This window comes from Antrostomus carolinensis, unplaced genomic scaffold, assembly GCF_000700745.2.
Source record: "Antrostomus carolinensis isolate BGI_N321 unplaced genomic scaffold, ASM70074v2 scaffold12219, whole genome shotgun sequence".
NCBI classification, from domain to species: Eukaryota; Metazoa; Chordata; class Aves; order Caprimulgiformes; family Caprimulgidae; genus Antrostomus; species Antrostomus carolinensis.
This window is the reverse complement of record NW_010339272.1, coordinates 24,163-48,281: the sequence shown is the minus strand read 5'-3', so window position 1 is coordinate 48,281 and position 24,119 is coordinate 24,163. Positions and strand designations below refer to the sequence as shown.

General features: G+C 39.9%; 1 protein-coding gene across 1 annotated transcript in view; it reads right to left on the bottom strand.

Moving 5' to 3' along the window:
• The window catches only part of BTRC (beta-transducin repeat containing E3 ubiquitin protein ligase), a gene marked incomplete at its 5' end in the record, with an annotated part of 68,714 nt that overhangs the window by 35,202 nt on the left and 9,393 nt on the right, over positions 1 to 24,119 (bottom strand). Inside the window, one exon of the mRNA XM_010175778.2 lies at positions 20,667 to 20,756. Coding sequence (XP_010174080.2) covers positions 20,667 to 20,756 — 90 coding nt within the window. The remainder of the gene's footprint in view (positions 1 to 20,666; positions 20,757 to 24,119) is intronic.

Sequence of the window (24,119 nt, the reverse complement as noted above, 5' to 3'; positions counted from 1 at the left end):
GAGTGTCAGCCCTTTTTAATCATAGGTTATTACTTATTAATTCTTGATAAACTGAAAGCTAGCAGTGCAATGTAAAAATGAGAAAGGAAAATGGGAGCCGAGTCTTTAGAGTTTTACTCCTAACTCTCTCACTGCCTTCTTGTGCTGCCATGGGCAAGTCACTCCTCTTCATTTCACGAGTCTATCTGTTAAACAGACATATCCTAACACTTCACACAGAGGCAAAACATGGCTTAATGCTGGGAATGTCTTCAGAGGCCTCTGCAGAAAAGGTGCTTGGTGAGGGCAATGCCACCAGTTGACATCACATTCTACATAAGAGCAAACTTCCCCTCAAGTACTGGCAAACACATTTATCACTTAAGAACTAAACAAAACAGACTCGTTAGAAAGGGCATGGTTTTGACTTTGCCAATTAGAAAAAATACAGCTGTACTAATTGTTTCAGCAGTCTTCCAAAGCAGGATCAGAAGTCGAGTGCATTAGAGAAAAAATTTTGCCTTGATTTTTCTCAAACTGAGCTACCGCAACCAGATGCGACTCCTAAAATCAATACAAACACGGAAGCACCCTAGGGAGGGTGCACATCAGTTAAGTTCCTTTATTCATCACAGCAATTTCAATATGTAACCACCAGTGAACTTCTGAACATTGCTTGGGTTTACAAGTTTGCAACTTTAATTAGTATGTGTCAGAGACAAGGATATACAATAGGATGTGTTAGGCTATCCACGGCTATGTTTTCACGTCTCCGACAAGTCCAGTAAGAAAGACTAGAAGTAACTAGACCCGAGTAGATGACATAAGCACCTGACAAAAACTTCCCAGCATCGCCCATCGGTGTCCCTCAGTCACAGCCGACAGCTGTCCTTGCCATTCTGGGCCCGAACTCTGTACACAGTCCTGCTGCTTCTGCACCCAAATCCTGACACACAGACCTTCTCTCCCGCGGCACAGATGGCATCCAAGGCCATTCCTTTTATCCCCTTAAGAGGACTTGGAGAAAAGCACTGGCAAAGACTTCTCTCTCCCCACACCTCTCACATGGGGCAGGAGAGGATTACAGTCTGATATCTGACCTGTCCAGCAGGAGTGAAAGGACATCTGAAGTGAAAACAAGATCTCCACAGTTCCAGATCTGTTAGTGATGCTGGCAACACTCAGCTGCGTGCCTCTTTGGGCTGACACTGCAGTCCACCTGCTCCCCCTGCATCTCCAAATAGTTGTGGCTTGGATATGAATCAGAAACAGGTAAGAGAGAGGTTGTGCTGACCAAACTGCAATAAGACATGGCATCAGCAGCACTTACCCACATACACATGCCTAAGTACTAAAACTTTTGAGATCTCTGATCACTTCTGTATATTAGAAGCAATATATCTCCCACCTTCATTTAGGAAGCAGTTTGCAGCCGTTGTTTTTGTGCCTTTGTTACTTCCAGACTGCGTAACTTAATGAGGTAGGTCCTCAGTGCTATCTTAGGAGACAAAGAGAGGCAGCAACTAGTGCCAAATGTAGCTCTTCTATGCAAACACATTACAATCTCCAAGTGTTGGTCTGATTCCTGCGTGCAGTGGGAGACTTACACTTTGAATTATAAGGTAGGTGTTCTGTGTATGTAAAACTTGAGAGAAGCAGGTACCTAGCAGTGGAGGTTAACTGGGACTAATTAATTAAATATTGACCCTGCTCTGAGAAGAAAGTTGGACCTCCTGAGGTCTCTTCTAACCTAAGTGACTCTGTGTTTCTAATCTCATAGTCAAAGCTCATCTACACTTCCCAGGCATTTAGAGAGAAAAGCAGTTTAGGTTTTGACTGAAGCCAAGTTATAGTGGTTTGATGTTGATGTATTTCAGTTATCATAAGCAAGATCTGAAATTCTTTTTAGAAGATGATGTATAGAGAATTTTTTTTTTAAGGCTTTCCAACTCTGGGCTTCACAAGCCTTTGCTAATGTATAATTTATTCTTTGTAGCAACCAAATATCAGGTTCTTAAGAGTACTGCAGATAACGCCTGCTCTCTGGCTTTGCAAGTTGAGAGCATGCACTATTCAAGGGACCTGTCTGGACATCTAGTCTTGACTTTCAATTCTATCCCTCCAACTACTTAAATATTTTCATAAACTGTTGATTTTATGATGATGTATGTGTTCTCCAAGAACTGCAGCTGATGCTTTCCATAAATTACTAAATTCCAAACTTATCTTCACTTATGACCTCAATGAATTTCAAAACTCAAGTCTCAAACAATGAATTAATTGACTGGGATGCCTAATCACCTGCAGTCTTCTAAATCAAATCTCAAAATACTCCCGTTGCAACCCCCTTCAGAACTGTCCAGGATTACAAATTATGATCCAGAATGGGGCTGACTGATAGATCTAAATTAACGTGGCAGGAGAACAACAACCTGATTCAACTCTGTAGTTCACACAATTTTGTAAAATCCAGTGACTTGAAAGAAAATAACCCATGCACCTAATTGTCATTAATTAAGCAACATTTTTATTACCCACAATCAAAGACTTATAAGGAAAGTTTACTTGACAGAAAGAGGGATTTTTTGCTAAAAAAATAACAAGTCTTCCTTAATTAACAATCTATTTATTTTGTAGTATAGTTATTAAGTATTTTTCATTTTTATTTTCTTCTAAATGAATGTTAATCTAGGCAAAACGCTATTGTTTAAATTGACAGAAGTGGAGTCAGAAAAACCACTGAAATACTTTAATCATCATGTATTTTAACTAAATTCCCAGCTTGTGGTCACTATTATCAAGGGTTTCATTTTGTGTTGAGAAGCAACAGGAGGATCTCAACTTCACGGATATGGGAAGACAGTTAAATCTGAACCTCTGCACACAATTAGGACAGATCTATCACATTTCACAAATTCGGAGCATCATGAAGGTAAGTTTGCATTTGGACACAGGACTCAAACAGCCTGGCTAGATACAGTGCCCATTTCATTCCCTAATTTCAAACTAGTCTATGAGCTGAGCAGGTAAGGACTACTTGCCTGTCAAGATTCACTATTACAGTAAAATAAATAATTGCAGCTACTTTGAAAATTATTTTCAGGTCTGCAAGAGCAACTTCTTGGTTGCTCATTTTTAATTTTCCTCAACAATAAGGTTCAGCAATGTACCAAGCTGCAGCCTCAACTAAACTGTCAGTCACACGCAACAAGGGACTGCCTGCCTTGTTGAAGTTATCTTGGATATGAGCTTCCACAGGCAGACAAATTCAAATCTGTTTTTGTAAATTACAGATTGTGTTAAATATACATGAAGTAAAATATGGAACAGTTTCTTCTACTGCACAACATGAATTATTTTCCATTCTAGGTTCCCTCTGAGAAAACTCTAAATTTTAAAATCTGCCAATTAGTGGCAGTGACTACTGGTGAGACCTAATCCAGTCAAGCAGTAGTATTCGCTGAGTACTGCAAAGGGCAGAACATGTTCCAAGAGGACAAAGGGACGAGGGCACATGACAACAACAAGGAGTATGACGTCATTTGCCCAAGCTTCCTTTTCCATTCAGAAGAAATGCAGGTTGTGTTAATGCCTTCATATAATAATTAAACCATAAGCTTTGCATTAGCGAGAAGAATTAGATCTTTGCAGGTACATAAGACTGAGTGTTAATAGCTGCAGTACAGTTTAGTACAATAATTTGACAATTTTGATGTAAGAGAGAGTGTTCAGAAAATTAAACATAAATAAATTCCTCCTAGAAAACGAACTGCTCAACCACAAATGCTCAAACATCTTCACCATTTTTCTTCCTTCATTTCTTAAATTAAGCCACTCCCCAAGGACCATTCAATTTATCCTAATAAAACAAAGAGGATATGAATGCTCTCTAAAAATATAGGGGATAAACACCAAAAAGAGAAAAGGAACTATTAAAAAAAAAAACAGAGGAAGAAACAAGCTGAAGAACCAGCAGTACAATCTCAATATAGGGGATAAACACCAAAAAGAGAAAATGAACTATTAAAAAAAAGGAAGAAACAAGCTGAAGAACCAGCAGCACAATCTCTCCAGAAATAAGCTAACTTGGAAACTCAAGAGAAGATTTCCAGTCCTTAGAACAATCGGGTTCTGGAATCACCTTCTGATAGAAACAGAATGGAAAAAAGAACTCGGACCAACCTTTAATTGGTTGTAAGATGAACTCAGCACGTTCACTAAAGGGACAAAGTAGTATCTGCAAGAGCAAGAGGCTGGAACCAGTGATCTCCAAGGTCCTAGAAGGCAGAATGACACAAACCAGGCAATGTCCCGTTCTGCAAGAGGATATTCATCACCTTATAGCTCAGAGTATACCTGAGAGGGAACAGATACAAACTTGTTGACTGGTAAGTGAGCAAACTGCCTTTCAATGAGCAGAGAACATGGATGGGACTGTGGGCTCCGCTCTGTTAAATAAACAAAGGTAGGGCTTCATTTCTCTATCATGGATGACGAGCAACAGCTTCACCCAGAAAAAGAGCCGTCTGGCATGTGCCCAATGAGCTTGAGTACACCTGAGATTCACGAAATGTACAACCTACACCTTTCTACTAGGTGCTGAACTGCCGAGTTGCACATGACAGACAGGAACATTATTTGTTCTGGTATGGTTTTATCCATCTGTCTCAGCTTCAGGAGACTCATAGGTAACTTCAAACTGCCCTGTGGCTATATTCACTGTGTCTGTAGTTGGTTCAACAGGATAACCCTCATGGTCTCTGATGCATTTATAAAGTATTACATGGGAACAGAGAATATCTCTTCATACCTTCATTGCCTCCAGGCAAACTCTCATAAGATCTGGGGCAAACCTTTAAGCTGTTAACTCATGTGATGTTTGGGTGCTACATGAAGATAAGATCTGGATGTTAGTAATGCAAGTGACCTTAGATTCCCTGATACGGAGGCACTTTCGCTGGAGGAGTTACCTTCAAGTCACTTTCCACTGACTGGGAAGATTAGGCTGTGACCTGCTGGGCAGTCAGCTGTTGTGACTACGAACTCCATTGTCTCCAGGGACAATTGTCTAATGTGTCCATAATTAGAAGAAAAGATACATGGCTGATTTCAACATTGTTGCTGTCTTCTGCTAGCTCCTACCTTTAACTGACCAGTTATCAGGGTATAGACTGCAATGGGTAACTGTCAGTCTTGCGATCACAAAGAGAAAAAACTCAGGCACCATGTGGAGCCTGGTATGACTTCAAATCAATTCTAAGGACCAGCAGGATCAAAACTTGTCCTGCCAGTTGATGGTGATCTACTTCAAGAGACAGAATGACAGAGGCAAGTGTCTGACCTCCAGACAGACTATTTATGTTGAGTCACTTGAGGTCCCACATAAGATGAAGTTCTTCAGTTCAGTATCAGGAAACGATGAAGGTAAATGTGTCTCCACCTGAAGACGGGATTTGAAGCCTGTTGATCTGGTCTTTCATATTAGAAGGGATCCTAAGTGTCAGCACTTGATCCAAATACGTTACTATGGTGACAAATTATCAGAAATTAAGGTATAGACAATTATATATTTGGAAGTAAACTAAGGGTAAGACATCAAGTTCTTCAGTGAGAACTGTTACATTATTGTAGGAGATGAGCCTGCAGACCGAAGAACACTGCTCCCATTTCCCAACTGATAACTTACCTATGCAATCTATAAATTCACATTTCCCTGATCCCACCTTCATGGAAACTACAAGTTATATTTTAGGGACTAGCACTTTAATATACGTATCGATTTCATTAGTACAGCTAAGATTTTATAATCTCTCTAAAGACAAATTACATTCTGTAATACTTTATAAATAACTGTTTAGCTATTAAAACCTTAACAGGTAAACTTACAAAATTATTTGTCTTTAAATAAATGTTCTCCTTTTGTTTTTATATTAATCACAAAAAGTTTAATGTACTTACATTTTACAGATCATATAACACTTTACTCGAGAAACAAAGTAACCATGTATCACATGTTGACTCATACTGTGTATATGAAAAAGGGACCCCTAAAATCAAGTAAAGACTTCTAATCATCCAAACTTTAAAAGTGTTTCACCTATAAAAAGATACTACCGTAATTTTTAAGCAAGGAAGAATTTCTGGGGAATAGTAATATTGATAATACAGCTGTAAAAACCACACAAACCCTTTAGATATATGAGACTTTTTCAAATACACAAAAAAATCTTCTAAATTAAATTAAGTTTAAAAATTGTGACATAGTTTAACCTCGTTTTGGTTTTGTTGTGGGTTTTTTTTAAATAAAGAGAGAGAAATTTTAAAGAAAATGTTGCTGATATTCTGGTCAACAGCTAGTAGACAGTTTGTGAGCACTCAGAGCAAAGAAAGAAATTAATCATTGGAATAAGTAAAATTCAGAGAATTTACCTAGAGGCAGGAAAATTTTAACACATAATACAAACAGGCTTGGTTTTGGCTCCACATTCAGGATGGCTTTTGATGCGCTGGACCAAGCATATATATTCTGGGAAGCGCACAGGTATGCAATCCATGAGTCTAATGCTTCAGGACATTACAGGGGAAGCGCTTTAGGAACTTTTGTTACTTAAACATGGTCTGGTGTGTGCTTGGTTGCCCAAGTGTTTGTTTCTAGCAATGTGTTTATTTAGGTTGTGGGAGCTACTTGAAAGCTACAGGGCAGGGTGAGAGAGAGAGAAAGGTTCTGGGAAAATTTCTTCTTGTACAGGTTCTAATTACTTTATTATTTTCTTTATTAGATTCAAACTAGGCTGGCTTGTCCATACGACTTGCCCTGCAGCAGTATGCCCTGCAGCAGTTTGAACAGGGATTCTGGGTAGCTTACTCGAAGATGAAAGCTGCCTCTCTACAGGAGTCCTGGCTGGGTGAGGATCTCTTTAGATCCCAGAAACCGATATGGCCATAACCTCCTCAGAGCACATACAACATTGTCTGAGAACCTGGCTGTACATCAAAGCCTTTGTGGTGGCCTCAGGTCATCACTAGCTTTACAGAAGTAGGTATATTGCTCTATAGGTTTCCCTTTTACATCAGCTGTGATGTTCAGAAAGTTATATTCATACGAGGAGTATTTAGAGAGAGTTTGATGAAGAGATGATGGTTATTGAACTTGTGATGAAAATCGGTGGGAGTCCAGAAAGCGAGCACATACCTCTGTGAAAAAAAACAAAACAGCTGAACTTGCAGTTAAAGCAGAAGACTAGACCGTCAGTAGAGCTAGAAGACAACTTTTACTCCTGGTTTTCCTCAGGTTTTGGTTTGAGCCTGGCTAAGACTCCCCTTTTCTCCTGAGATACTATGCAGGTACTTTGCAGGGTGTTGCAGAGTCACATTATTGTTGCCTAAGCCAATTGAGTCTCAAGAAGAAGATTCTAAGCAGTAACACTCTACACACAGCCCTGATCCTGAAAGGTGTTAGAGAAAAAATTCAGAGGGATCAGGCAAAAAAAGTGAAGCAAAACACCTCAGAAAATTAATTTTCCCCCAGCTTGCTGGGGAGCAAATGTCCCCAGTCTCAAAGCAGCTCTCAAACTGAAGAGGTCAAAACAGAAGTGTCTCATGTGCGGGTGGGAAGAGAGCAGCAGGAAAACTGCACTGAGAAAACGCAAAATATAGAAAATTGAATATGAAATATACATGAAGCATTTTTAATTAAATTAACAGAAAACAAGATCCAAAAAACAACCAAGAACTTCTAACACTGATAAAATCATCCAGTTGCAAAACCCAATCAGGAGCTCGAATAAAATTATTTTATTAAATTAAAAAAATGAGATTAGTAGTATGTTCATTTTAACATGTATGTAAACATTAACAATCCTTAAGCTGCCTACTAATTCACATGTGGCATATTTACACTATTTATGATATAATGCCCATGCTGGGACATCTCATTACGGAGTCACGGTAGTGGCTCCACACTTAAGGTGAATTCTGCAACACATTGCCTCTTTCCTGTTATTCTCTTGCAGTAAGATTACTTTTGGGCAAGAATTTGCCATTTGGTTTCAGCCCACAAGGGAATTTCTTTGGGAACTGACAAACTGATTTAAGCAGCTGCGGAATAATTTACTGGCTTTTGTGTTTTATTAAAGGAGAACAAAAGGCTTTGAGAGCTTTTGGTGTTTTATGCAACAAGAAGAATGTTTGGCTTAGAAAGTGTCCACTTTTTCTTAGACTTTCTCTTTGCCTCCCATAAGGACCATATTTGATTGCAAATTTGACTGCAACCATTGGCAAGTGCATCTTTGCCAAGATGCACGTCTAACACAGCCTTTTAAAAATGCAGACAGACCTGGGGAGCGAGAAGGTGCCAGAGGATGTATATAAACAAAAATAACACTTAAGTACAAAACATGCTTCAACTGATACCATGTTTCCAGATCCTCAAATGTCTGGTAAGGAAATGTTAAGCAGCATTATCCCCTTTTACAGCTGGAAGAACTGAGATGGAAAAGCAGAATATGACAAAGACAAAAGATGTCACAAAATCTGTCACAAAAATTCCTAATCCAATATGCCTCCTGTGAGGCCTCGTTGCTTACTATAAAAGAACCTACAAAAGTATCTTGGAACTTCTCTGCAAAAAAAGGGAGCTGTGAGTCCAACCCTCGCTCCAAGAAACACTGGAAGGATCACTTAAGGTTAGTGAAGGCTCAAACTACAGGGGGAAGCCCCAAGAGGAAGTTTGTATTTGCATATTCTGACCAGAGCTCGAAAGGCATGCAATAAACACAGCCTGGGGCACAGAACAAACAACACAAATAAAATAAAATAAAATATTGAACAGCTTTTTCTTAAGTGAATACAGTTCATCCCACACACGAAACTTTTTTCTGCCTCAGGCTGCAGGTAGGGAGGGGAATCAGACTGAGGCTGAAATAAAATTTTACTTCAAATGGTTAAATAGTAGAAAAGTTATAAAAAACTTAAAATCTTTCTTACAAAGGAATATATTAGACAACCTGAACAGGCAGAACTGCAAGCCCCACTAATGGTTATATTAGAAATACAACTGGTTTAGATAGTACAAAAGGTCTGTGATTTATCAGGTTAACTTTTATGTAGAGATGTAATGTTTTACAAGCTATAAAACTATGTCGATATCCCAACTATTCATTTTAAAAGGAGGGGGAGGGAAGAGGATACATCCCTGTTACAAAGTAAGAACGCTCAAAATACTACAGTAAGCGAAGATGGTGAGATCTGCCTAGAACTAAAAACCAAAGAACCCAACCTCACCCGCACAAGCCTTGCTTTCTAGCTCACGTCTTTACTGCTACCCACCTAAAAGTGAGCACTGCAAAGCTGGCGGGTGGGTGGGAGCTTACGGAGGAGCCACACAAAGAGCCCGTACAGTTTGCTGGGTGCAGCGCGCTGATTTTTGCCTTCCCTCACAAACTGGTAAGACTTCACTTGCTTTTCAGTATCAGAAAACGGGATACCTAGAAGCAAAGAGAGTCTGTGTCCTGATTAGAAAAATGAAAGAAAAGCAGCATGGACACCGTGTGCAGAAAGACAGAACCTCACTCTTCAACCATTACAACTTCTTTGGGAATTATGGGGAAGGAGAAAAGTAGTGCCTGAAAATTACATTGCAGAGAGGAAGGAAGGAAGAACAGGAATCGTGTTAATCAGAAGTAGCTGGACTCCCCTGCACTGCAAACATTAATACTATTTTGTAATATTTCTTATTTTCCTTCCCAGAAATCACCCCCTAATGTCACTCTTTTTCCCACATTATTTTTTTCCCTTTACAAAAAAACAGTTTTCCTCAGACTGGTATTCAGATCTAAGAGTCATTAATTCCTGTGTCTATTTTTAGAATGTACTTGAAAAAACTGTGATTTTATCAAACGTCTAGTGAAAGGAAAAAGATTAAGTCCATCTTCTTAGCAATTACAGTAGCCAAATCTTTCAAGTTAAAATTTCTTGTTGATAAGTGGATAACCTGAAAAATATTGGCGCAAAATAACCCATTGACAAAAAAAAAACCCCCACAAAACAACAACAACAACAACAACAACAAAAACCCACCAAAAAAAAGAATGCAACAAAAGGAGCATTAGGAAATCAATGCTGCAGTATTTGATCTCCCCTCTTTTTTTGCTGCTGAAAGCCACATGGCATGCATAGTATTTTTAACTGAGGAGTCTCATTTCAAATATATGCCAAGGAATCTTATTTCAAACATATCCTAAATAAGGAGGGGAGTAATAAAACAGGCAGCCCCCTACTCTAATTTTATCCGTCTCCCTCCTCTTCTTTCCTTGATGCAGTGAAACTTTAAATCCAACACCAAACCCCGTCTCTTTCTCTCCTTTTTTTTGTAAACAGTGATCAACATTTTCCTAAATGACCCCCGAAAGGACCTACTTTGAAACTACTCATTAGTAACAGCCACGTTTGCAATATTAACCTGGATGTGGCTGTTTATTAAGATCTTTTAAGGGGTTTAGAATGAAGACACACTGCCGGTGTACAGGGAGCACAGAAGGGGTAATTTAAAACCCATGTTTTTCCTCCCCCTCACCGAAAACATGCCCAGCATTGTGCAGCTGTGCTGCCAGCTTCATCACTCCCTCCATCTCCACTCTTGCTAATTAAAAGGTTGATCACAGAACAATGCTCTTCTCATTAATTTCAGCTTTCTGATTGGGCAGGATTCCCGCTCGCTCCGCCTGATCTTTTCCACACTGCTGAAGTTAATGTGACAGGAGCCCGAAGATGGATTACTCGCTGCCATATTGCCCATCACCTCCAATCAGCAGCTATCTGGGTAAACTGATTGTTCTAATTTGCTCTCATTATTTTTACAATATCAGGAGAAAATAACGCACACAGCTCACTGTCAAAGCCGTGAAAATCAGCCATTAGTTAAACCCAGACACTGAGTGGCTTTATTAGAAGCACTGCAGTTTATTGATGCAGCTTGGGTATGCTAAGATAATACCTGCCCTCTTTAAACACACTTTTTGGGGCTTATTTATGTTGAAAGAAAATATTTATTAGGATACTTTTGGCAACGCTCACCGTCTCAGCCTGTTATCTTGATACGCTGGCAGACAACGAAAATTAAGAACAATGGAGGCTTGACTTCCACGTAAAGGGCAAAATATGCAGCATTATCCGCACGGCAGCCTGCCTGCACATCTCAGCTACTATTTTACAGTTTAAATAAAAATCAGCTCAGTACTAATATGGCAGATGAATATGTAAATACACCCCAAAATTGCACAAAATATGTTACTACCATAAAGACAAACGTGGTATAGACATAATTATGCGAGCTGTATGTACAAGGTCACCAATTTAGTTTTGGGTTTGTTTTCTATTTTTGCTAAGCAAAGGAGCCTGTGTAGCCCAGCATCAAAACACGGGGACTGAGAGCAGGAGCTCTGAACGGCAAGAGAAACTGTTTTGTATGGCTGGGAACTATTTTTCCCCTATGAAAAAGCATTGTGCTGCCACAACTTGTGAATGAGTCAGAGCAGAAATGTCACTCCACACTGAAGCCTCGCAGCATCCCATAGCTAAGAAATTAATAAAGTATTGTTAGCAGTATGAAGTCAGGCATTTTTACACCACAGCAGTGGTAAGAACTACACTGAAAATCCTGGACATCTAAAAATCTCTATGCTGTATACAAAGGGACCTACGTACGTTATTTTGCCTACTGCCCACCTGCATCTCAGCAAAGGGAAATGCTAAATAGAGGGATTAACAGAAATACGCTATCTTAAATCTTACTAAACAGAGACCTTAAACTGGTGTCTACGATGCTGTAACTCGCAATGTGCTCTAAGAGTGACAGGCAGAGCGCAGCAGACTGATTTTACTTTTAAATAATATCTAAATTAGATTAGTTCTTTGTGTAGATCTGCATGAACCAGAGGGGACATTCATCATTGTGCCAAAAAAGTTACATTCACGGGGGTATGCTCAAAGTAAATCGTTCTAGACCTACGTTTTATCTCTCAAACACATCATCAAGATGCTGTGCCAATATGCATGAAGCCAGCTAGGAGCTGCAAGAAAGACAACGGGAGAGTAACTGGATACCAGAAAAGGTTTAATTTTTCCCTTTGTAGATTATGAATTGCTTGGGACAGGATCCGTGGCTTCTCTGTCTTGTAAGCACAGAGCATCCTTTTGAATACTTGAGCTTCTTTTTTAATATTTAAACGGCTTAAATATAAGGAAGGGTAATCTCCCTCCCCCTCCAAAACAGATGTAATTCTAGTTTCCCCCTCCTCCCCTTGCTGTAATTTAAAATGCTACAATTTTCCTTACAGCTTTTTAATATTTGTAAATCCTCATCAGCTAGAGCCTTGCATTTGGGGGTTGATTTTTCCTCCCTCCTAGAAAGGCCACCTCCCAGCTTTGTTTGGTATCTCTTTTGACCCTTGCTAATGGTTTTCTCTTGGAGGGGCGTGCCATCCTTTTCTCCTTAAAATTCCTGCACTGAAAGACTGCACCACACCACACTCCACAAAACGTGCTGATGGCACAAATTACAAGCCCCCAGCCGAACACTCCAGCCCCCACCATTCGGGCAGATTTATGTGGGCTCTTGCCGACGTTATTACAAGTCAGAGTTTATTGGGAAATTGTTACATTATGCGGAGTGTCTAACAAATTGCTTATGCTGCTATAATTGGATTACAACAGCCGCTTGCTCCCACCGGTAAGATTAGGCAAGTAGGACTCCTGCCGATCTCTGAGCGTTAGCAGTAATTTTATTTGCCTTGCCTCTCTCTTTCCTAACAACCCTGCCAGCTGTCTGCTGAAAAGGCACAGGCTTGTTCCTTGGCCCTAACAATGCAATTACAGCCCTGCAGATCGCACTGTTTGTGCATTAAGTACAGAGCCAAAACGAGGCGAATTGATCGTTTGACTTTTGGAGGAGCCATGTGATCTCTGCGTGCGGGTGATCCGGCATGCATCAGCGGGCAACGCCGCAGTACGCGCCTGCTGATGAACTCGCTCCACGCTAGTTCCCCTCCCTTGTCCGCTCATAACAGCAAAGACCTTGGAGTCTGCCGTAGGTTAACCCTCGTCGGTCTACAAGAATGGGCTAATTTTTAGCAGCTCTCTTCCTAGGCTAAGCTCAGAACTCACTCTGCCTTCTGAAATGTGACACTTGGTCACACCAATGGCTCCTCTGCCATCAGCTACGGTATGAAATGATTATTCTAGCGTTTCACACTGCAAGCTTTAGCACAAGAACTGGACATATTTTTTCAAACTAATTTTTCAGTTCTTGGATTTGAAAAATACTGAAGACCTATCTAGTTAATGTTACAATGATGGCATTTGGATTCTATACCATCTGAGAGTGCTGCCACTGCAGATGACTACTTAAGAGCTGACGCTTCTCTTTGTGTTTGCCATCATTTACCACTAAAGCCATCAAGGATTTGGATTCCAAACTGTTTCGCATTTTCAGCACAAAAGATCCCAAAGTACCCTATAAGTGCAAGTCCAGTTTGTTTGATAACTCTCATCCTCTTTACAAGCTTAAAGTGAAAGGACCTGAATGAAGACCTCAAGACTGTAATTCGTTATGCAGAGTATCAATCACAAAACCAGCAAACACTTGGGGTGGAACCACAGCATGTGACACTACACACAATAAAGGTGCAGGGGAATTTTAATTATGGATGCCAGGTCAAGTTCTAAATTTTAAAAGATTTCTCTTACATCTTCACTGCCTGTATACTGAGAGGATCCTAGGATGATTCAGTTAAGAAGAGACCTAAGGATTCTCCAGCCCAACCTCCTGCTCAAAGCAGGGTGTGTTATGAGGTCAGACCAGGTAGCTAAGGGCTTCATCCAGCCTGGTCTTGAAAACCTCCAAGGATGGAGGCTGTAGAGCCTCTGCAAGCAACTTGTTCCAGTTGACCGTCATCCCCTTGAAAAAGTTTATCCTTATAACCAGTCAGACCTAAGAAGGAGTTTCAAAGATCTGTGTGGGAGCCCATCCAGTATTTACTGAACTCAACCTCACAGGTAATGCAATTTGCTTTCCCAAAGCATGGCTCCAAAAAGTAAAAACATCCCCATTGAGTTGACTGAACTTAGGAAATTATTATTCTTATCAAGATTTTACATATCACCTGACCACCCTTACTGCAGAGCTTTGAGAACTAATCTCCAGAATACACTTAGAGACTCTCAGCTATAAAGCAATTTCTGAGTTAACTATTATATTAATATTTCTTCAAAGTCTCTTCTGCATTTAAAAAAAAAAAATGAAGTGAATTCTTTTTTAATTCGTGGCTTCATTGACAGGAAAAGTCATTTTGGGCGGTTAGAGAAGCAGAAATTACAACCACTCCACAGTGTTTGCATAACTGAAGACTAAAGAAGCCTGTTTACATGTAGTATAACAGTCAAAAGAAACTCTGAACAGCTGAAATGCCTTATAAATAGCTCAGACCCAGAGGAAGTGCAAACGTCTGCATTGTGAATTGTAGATCTTAATTACAGACAATGGCTGGTACAGCAAGTAGCACGGAAAAAAAAAAAGTGAAACAGTTGCACTGTTCATGGTTGGCAATAATTCTTCAGGAAAATATTTACTATCAATCAGTTATGAGAAAAGGGACTCTGCGCTCATAAAACAGCACGTTGCTTCTCATACCAGGACCATTTTGCTTCAGCATAATCTGAATTTAAACAGCTTGTTTCCTGCGGATATAATTTTGGAAATAAATAAAACAAGTCTATCAAAATCTGGAGAATGTGTATGGTGGGGTGGGGGGGAGCAGGAATACCACATTTCTTTCTCAGTCATTTGCAAAGAGGTTATTAGACCAAGGGGAAGCTAAAGCATAAAGATTGTCTTGACCTAAAATAAAATGTAAAAAACAAGAAACTCACAATTAAGATAAAAGTACACTTATTACTAAGAAAAGGAAGATCACCATTAGGTCAAAGCTTTTAGAGAAACCTCCAATGCTGTTTTCTACTTGTGCTGTCTAAGTACTGAGAATTCACAGTTTCAAAGCACCTTTTGAACATTAAAAAATCCCAGCAATGTCTCTGCAATACCCACCATTCACACAACCCATTTCTTACAGAGAGAATACCCTACAACAGAAGGGCAAAATGACATGCTTAAGTCTCTATTAGCCAGTGGCTGAGGCAGCATTTATCCAGTTTGCACTGGCCTGAAAAACTGTCATCCCAAAGGTATATCCAAGCCACAAAAGGGGACACTGCTGCCAAGGGGTTTGGAGCTGGAAGCATGGCCACTGACAGCCTCCCTGCATCATTATGCAGAAGCTTAATACTAAAAATTAAGGTATGGAGGAACATACTTTCTTACTGGAACAGTGCAAGGAGTATCAGGAAACTGAATGTAGCTCGTCAAATAATATTCATTCATGATTAAATCGCTCTAATTTCAGTCTAAAGGACTAGAAAGGCTTCAAAACCACTGGAAAACAATGCATTATCTGAAGATATACTGACTTGATGATATATCACAGCAGAACTGTGGGTTGTGTTGTTCATCCAAAGTAAACACAGGGACACTCTCAGGAACGAGGAGCGATCAATCTGTGACATAAAGGGACTTGAGAGTACAAGAGGGACACTCTTCAGATCAATTTGTCCTACTGCCAACTAGAACATCCAGCCTGGAACCCTAAATGTTTGTTTATTAAAGAGTACTCGTGGTTTGTCCTCTGAATTCATATAAAAATTCTGAGCTCAATGTTATTATTGTGCAGACTATTTTTATTCCAAAAATTCTGAAGTAGCAGTGCAGAAAGAAGTGACAAAGGAAGGTAGTGAAATCTACCAGCTACTTCCACCAGTCCTTGCTTTAGCTGAATCATTCTTTGAATGTAAAATGTATAGCTATAGATAAACAATACTATGTATCTTTGAAAGAAAATTTCATATAGCATACTTGAAGTGCCAAGCCCTGTTCTGTGTTTCCAGAATCCAGCAGAACACAGCTCCGTCCCCTTGTACACTACAAACCGCTTGTCGAGTAGGTAGAACATCACTACATGCTCAAGCAAGACTTTCAACCAAGGGTCAAAAGAGCATCATACACTTAAATTTCACAACATTTCTGGAAGGAGAGTAGTTTCTTTTTTGAAGAGGAGAAAGAAAAGCCATCATGGGCAAAGAGAACAAAATCATGGTGCTAAAAACAAAGGGTACAAACCCTTTCTAGATTCCTAGTTCAATACCATAATCACAGCAGCATGTACATTTAAAAGTATAATGAACAACAAAGATTCCCTAGAAGACACAACATGTCCCTGAGAAGTCCCTTGGTTTGTTGGGACCTTAAAAAGCAGGACCAGTTATCACATGTGGTAGCAAGGAGTGGCCTGAAACAGAAGTCTGATTTTTGAAGGGAAGTGTGCTTGACTGGATTTTTTTTCCTTCATTTTCACTTATCTCACATAAAGATAGAGGCAGCTGCTGCTGAGTTCAGAACTAAGTAGAAACCTGGGGATGTTGTATGCCATTTAGAAGGTGTCTTTGTGCTGTCTCTGGCAGGTATGCCATAGGGTGCCTATCTCTGGCACATGTAGGAAAGAATTCAATATGTAAAATAAAACTGAGAACACTCCTTTATGTAGGAGATACAGATGAACTGGAACTGACTGCAGGAGTTAATAAACAGTAAAGACCTATCTAATGAATACAGGAAATGGGTATTGACTGTAGAACTCTGCAAGATCAGCTGTACACCAGTCTCTTGCTGGGAAAGAAAAGGTCACTTTGAATCAGAAGGATATTTCCATGATCCAGGGAAGTGCAAAATCTAACAGACTCCAGGTGAACAGTAAAACTCAAACCTAATACAGCCCACATTATGGAAGGGTGAAAAGTTAAGATGTGTGTTTGAAAAGAGGAATATATATAACCCATCCAAGCAAAGACTCAGCCAAGGAGACTGAAGACACATCAGAGCATCCCCCACCGCACAGCAAATAGAAAGAGTGAAGGTCACCACAGAAAGTAAGTGGTCCTGGACGTAGAACAGAAGAGAAACTTGTTTGCACACCCAGGAGCATCACAAGAATCCTAGTGACATACCAGATGCCAGGGGATTTTTATATGTGCCCCTCTCTAATTGAGGATGAAGCTCACACCAACACCATTATCTGGCCTGAAGATACTGGCTTACAAAATATGGAACAAACAATAGGAACAGATGCTCATTTGGCCAGATTTCAATAAGCCTCATTAAAACCAAACACCCTGTCCTTGGAGCTCAGGTTCATGCTACATTTCTACCTTATTTAAGCACCTAGCATCAGTTCCTGAGAAAGTTGTCCGCTTGTGGTTGCACACCAGTAGTATCATAAAAAGAAATCCTCTCACAGACATTTTTTGGTTTCTACAGAGACAAACAGGAGGATTTTGTATGCACATTGTGTGTGTGTGTGTGTGTGTGTGTGTGTGTACACACATTGGAAACACAATTAGAGATTGCATTTCCTTTTCAAAGACATTAGGTTAAATATACATCAGACCTGTTGATCACTCAAAAACAATGGGGAAAAAAGATGCCAAAACATTAATGGAAAAACTCCCAAGGATGGAGAAGAACCCATGTTATCACACAAGTGACATGTCTGCATCACAATATATAATTTTTAATTCAAGATCCCACCTCTTTAGTCAAAACATGAGCACACTTGAAAATTTCTACTGCTTATTTGCTTCTACCCAAATATGCCCAAGTCCTATCAATGGAGTTTCAGAGGACAAATACCAGAAAAGTATGGCTAAGAACAAAATACAAAGATTCACCAGAATGTGATATTCTAGTTTTATTTTTAAATGCCTGAATAAACTACCTAATCCATAGGTCTGCAAAAGCCACAGAGCACCGGGCTGCACAGTCAGCATAGCACTGTACAGAAGACTGAGCAGACAAGATTTCCTAACAAACACTGACTTCCCTGAGTGATCAAAAAGACAGCAGCCCTACACTACTCTCCGTACTTGAAAATGCATATATGTTTATAATAAACTTATTTCCCCTCCATTTTAGAAAGAGTGCCAGTTGTTAGGCTAGAAAGTTACACCTGATGGTCCTGTACAGAAGCATTCTTTCACAAAAGAGCATGATGGATGGACAGTGCTTCAGTCTGAAAAAAGCTACCTCAATATTGATGTGTGTGGCCTCAAGGGAAACCGTACATCACTCTTTGAACAAACTTTAGAAGCATCAGGCTCACGATCAGCAAATGGCATTAATACAGTCTTAACACAGCACAATTTGCTTTTTTGCAAGTAGGTGCAGAATCAGAAATTCAGTTTTCGGAAAAAACGTTATCCCTTGCAGACTGATTGACGCTCCGACAAGCAAGTGATAATGCTGCCTGTGGCTCCCAGTCAGGGCTGATACTGCACTGCAGAATCAGAAAAAAAATCATTATTTCCAAAGTAATCCTTCCAATATCTTTCAATGCCAGTTTAAAAAAAAGTTGAAAACCCTTTTCCAAAAATGCTGCAGATAAAGAAACCCACAGTTATACTTTCCAGTATTCATCCTCTTGACAAAACATTTTAAAGTCCAAGGCTGTAAGACACATCAATCATGGAGGATAAAACTCACCATGCGCATAAGGCTAGGAGGAGGCCTCAACTCCTTAAATCCCATTTAAGCCCTTCACCTAGGGAACATCTAACAGCTGTGCCATTTGCCTATGCCATCACTGAGTCATCTGCATCTAGCTAACTGGATTTATAAATACTTCAACACTTCTGGAATTTGAAAGACAAGCTTTCTTAGAACCTATTTCATTTTGGTTTGTAGCTGGGAAAGCAAAGGAAAGGAGTACAATAGCCAGGCAAGCTAATACGAGAGGAATTATATCCCCAGAAAAGTCCTTATGTTTTTTTTCATATATATATATATATATACACAAGTGTGTGTGTGTATACATACATATATACATATATGTTTTTTCATATATATATATGTGTGTGTGATGGCAGATTGTCCTACAGCATACAGAGACACACCACTTAAAAACATACACTTTTTCATCTCCAGGGTGATGGTTCAAATTCATCCTCAATAACATGAAATATAAGTCTTATTGCTCCTGTTTTGAGCCCTACCCACACCTCTTATCGTGATACCACTGAAACATAATTTTAGGAGAGTTTATTATTTAGTGTATTAGGATGTTAAAGGTACGTCATTTCATTTAAAAGAGGCATAACTTAAATTAGCTGTAGTTCTTGCACATCCTTGCTCCTTATCAAGATGACCAGGTCAAACAAGATGCTATAAAGCAGATACTCTAGTTAGCTTGCTGTGAGTTACTTCATGGCATCAGAATGATGCTGTCCACTGATATAACACAGAGCTGCTCTGGTGCTTTGAGCAAAGAGTTTCACCTACTTTGTATCATGAAGTGCCTTAGGAAGCAGTGTGCAATACCAGTTGTCTCATGCTAAGAACTGAAATGTCAGTATTAAATATTAGCACTTTGTACCAAGATTGGTAGCTTCTCTCAGAAGTGCTTCTACACTGGAAAGTAACTTGGTACATCAAGCACAGTTTACAAGGACTGAGCAACCTGCAAGCATCATGACAAACTTTTATAATGGGAAACTTTCTGTCAGGAAACAAAAGTAATGGGACATCCAAATTTCACCAGCAAAATCCCAGCAAAGATTTAGCTGGAAAATTATCTTAAAGGTCAATACAAAAGTGGGCCCCGAAGGGACAAGGGACCTTTAACAACCATTCAAAGTATGGAGAAAAAAAAAAAAAAAAAAAAAAAAGGATTTCAAGAAGATCAAGGAATAAATAACCTAAAGAGAAAACAGGCTTTTGAGTGGTAAGGTTTGTGGTGACAGAGGAGCAACAAAATGCCAGCTGGTTTCAGTAACAGATGGCTGCGTGCACTGCTCTGTCCTGCATGCCCGTTCTAAACTTCCTTTCAGTGGAAATCCAAAGCTTACACAAGGCCAAACGCATCCTTCGTGCAGCCTTTCTATACAGAATGCATCACAGTTCAAATGTTTCCCATTCACAAACAGCCCTACACGTATGTTATTTTACTCTAGTTACACTGAATTTTAAGAAAAGAGAGTGGCTAATGGCACCTCATCTTTTCCAATGACATCTACTACAATTCTCAAGGAATTACTTTTCTCTGATGGGCTAATATATCTATTTTCTCACCATTCTGACTGCCATATCTCCCTCCTCCTTTTCCCTTAAATACAGCATGGACTGCATTTTAATTGAAAGGTCTTTCTTTCTGCACCTCTTCTGGTAGCTAAGAAAGGGAACCATGATGCAGAGAGCCCTCATGCAGTATTTTTAGCATATATCTGGACATTTATCATTTGAAGTTGCCACGGCTAATTACATGGCAGGCAAAGGTCATCCCACTGGAAAAGCCTATTACTTCTATAGCAGAATGAACCCTTCAACCCTAGATAGCTCAGGTCTCAAGGAATGATTTCCAACAAACAGCAAGTCTGAAAACTCTACACTGAAGGACAGAAATGTCTACCCAAATTACCTGCTTTCTGTTTTGTTTTGTTTTTTTCAACTGTAATTTTTAACAAGACCTTTTCTTCGATTATCAGTGAACAATCTGCTAAAACACCCTCAAAACCAAAGCTGTTCTCTTACTTACTTTGGCCACACAATTTTCAGTCTTCATAGCCGTGCTTCCTAGACATACTGTTTCCTGGTTTAAGCAGAGTCTGGCACAGCTGTTGTAGGTCTGCAGAAAGATTAAAATGATTATGAATAGAAGAACAGAATTTTCTTTCAGGCACCACATTTTTGGCACAGGAACCCATGACAACTCTACAACATATCCTTTTTCCTAAGGTGTAAATGTTTCAAACCAAAATAAACTAGTTTACAGCGAAAGCCCATGTTGAGGGCATGCACATCCTCCGAGAAGCTATGTACAATTTTATAGTTTTGAGATACAAAGGAAAAAAAAAAGATTTTTCTCCTCTTTTCCTTTGAAAAAGAAAAAAAAATCTGATCTTAATTGCTTGGTCTTTCAGAAAATGCTGCATAAATGAACAACTAAAGCAAGATGATTTCTACACGCCAGTTATCACAGTGTATGTTAATAAACATCCCCTGTCTTTGTCAGGTAAAAATACATGGGGACAGTACGAAGGTTATAATCAGAAGGGAGCAAATGCAGACCATATCTCACTTGTTGTATTTAATCTTCTCAGTTTTGGAAAGCTTTTTCTTTTGAAGTAGAATGTCTTTTTTCTTTAACTCGCACACTGTCCTGCCCAGGGGACCCTCAGTTGAGGCAGCAGACTTGGGAGTCTTTGCAGAACATATTACTCTAGTATTTCCCTTTTTTAAGGGCAGCATATGAACAGTACTTCTGAAGTGTACTTAAAATTATACTTTGGTTTATTTGTCTAGTTAAACTAAGGTGTCTGAAGAACTCAGGAGTTTCTAATGGAGGCTCCCCCTCACTACTTTCAACACCTTTTTAATTACTACTTGATTAAGCTCACATTTTCTAGTAGTAGGAGGAGTATAGAAGCACCTAAGAGCTCCAGTATCGGACTATAACCCCAGTGCCTGTCACCACTTAAAGAAAACTGCTCCCAGGCAAAAGCAGCAGCCCAAAAGCAAGCACAAACTTGCCTTGTTGCAAGAGTAGTAAGCGGACCACAGAAAAGATGTTGCTCCCTCAAACAGTTGTTTGGGGAAAACCCAAGAAGTATGTTGAAAGAGAATGAAATTAAACTTGCTACAAAGACATTTCTGAGAGCACCAAGTAAAACATACTAACATTCAGGATCTTTTAAAGATTGCCTTAAGGGAAGGACACACAAAATTTGTAGTGAACTCCCTGTTAGTTCTCTCCCTGTAATATTCACTGGCAATCTCTGAAGATCCTTCTTTCAGGGCTTGCTATGGATTTCTATTTGTTTGATTTGAAACTAATTCAACGTCAAACCTGACATAGGTTACAAAACCTGTGGGCAAGACGGGCAGGTGAAGGGCTCCTAAACCTCTCCCTCTGCTCCACAGCTACGTCATCAGAGACAGATTCCCTCGGTGCTAAGCACCAAACAAATGATCTCCCCTTTCTGCCCCTCTGCCACATGCCTGACTCTGCACAAGATGCAGGCAGTGGCAACACACAGGTCAGCAGAGGAACACACTGCAAAGGACATCAGAGGCAAGAATGCAAAGAGATTAAAAGGGGGTTACGCTGAGCAACAGCAGATACGTCCACAAGCCCAGTATTCCTCCCAGCTCAGGAGGACAGTAAGCACCAACTGATGGGAAATGAGTGTTCACAATCAGTTTATAGCATTATTCACCTAAGTTCTTATGATCCTCATTAAACACTCCTTACTGCCCACCATGGGAAATCGGTACACTGGCTCAGGTGGATCTGTACTGGTCCAGCACAGTACAGATGCTCTTGTAGAAATTCAGGAAATCACAGTCCTTTACCTTACCTCTTCATAGACCCTTTTAAACTTCATCATGAAACAGAAACAAAAAGGAGCACAGAAACCCCATCTTCTCCATCGCTTTAGCAGTTCATGTTTTTTTTTCTTTGTGAGCTCTCTAACCAGAAAACAACCAGTGACAGACAGGAATGCAGAATATCCTGGCTCCAGCAGATCTCCTTACAAGTTACAACATCCATATCTGCTGCGACTAGCAGCCAGCTAGCCATTTCTGACTCTGGATCCAGAAGGAGAAACTGAAAAATTCAAACACACGAATCCTTTCAAAGTGCCGTGCAGATGAACAGAGTGCATCTTTCAGCAGGGGAGGTTCAGATTCAAACTGGGATTAGGCCACAAGCAAACAGAAGTCTGATGGATTCAACTTAGACTCCTGCAAGTACTTGCCAACATCATAAAACCATCACTCTGGTATGCACAGCACTTTCTCCTCAGAAGAAAGATCAGAATGGTATAAACTATTATAAATCGTGGCTTAGATGCCAGTGGCCCAACTGGTGGACAGAAAGCTGACACCATCTGCTTTGCACTCACATCCAGACAAAACCATGCAAGCTTCATTTTATAAGCATCGTGTTAGTTAAATTCAACCAGATTCTGAAGGTGAAAAACCATGAAGGGTTGATAAGATTCTTCATTCATTGTTTACATTTGTGCAATTTAACCCATTTATCATAGATCTGTGATATCTTTCATTTGCAAATTAACACCTAAAATTCCAGTAGCCGTATTTCTGCACAACCTACCTGCTACATACTTGTAAATTTTATGAGGAACCCTGACTTAAAGAAAGCTACTAACTCCACTTTGCAGATTAAAAGCTCAGCCCCCCCCAAAAAAAAAAAAAAAAAAAAAAAATTGCAAGCAACGGAGAAGTCTATGGCTCCATGAAGTGAACCATGAATTGAACTCAGATCTTGTCAAGTCTTTTTCCTCCCAAGACAGGTATGCACAAACCTTGGTAGCAAGCCAGCTTTTTAAAAGCCAGGCTTCCAACAGGCTTTCTCTCACATTTACAAATAGGAAAGAGCAGATGATCCAAATACACAATGCGAAATACTAAATGCTAAATCTAAAACGCCTAGAACTTTCTGAGAAGGAAGGAAGCTCACTACACCGCTATTCAGAAGTTGTATGTCAGAATGTAGACACAAATAATTACTCCAATGTATTGCTTAATTTTTATTATTTTCATCCACAGAGTACATCTTAGTGTGAACAGCACCAACTGAACTTCCAGCATAACTTGTTCATCATATCCCACAACACCAGGACTAGTGACAGATGATGGAACTAGTATAGTATAAATTTAAAGCAGATGAAATGAAACACTTCTTCACCCAGCAGGCAGTGAACTTCTGGAGCTTGCTGCTCCAGGACACTGTGGAGAGACACAACATCAGCAGGTGGAAGAAGGGATTAAACAAACTCATGGACAGCGGGTCTACAGAGTAGTCAGCAGAGATACATCCCTTGTGCAACAGCAGTAGATGCTGCAGGAGCAGAAGGAGAATGGAGCACAGAGAGCGGCCAGACCCTTTTGCGCTCATCCAACAGTATCTTCCACTGACGGTGCTGGAGTCAGCACCGCATGAGCAGAAGCTGGGTCTGACTGA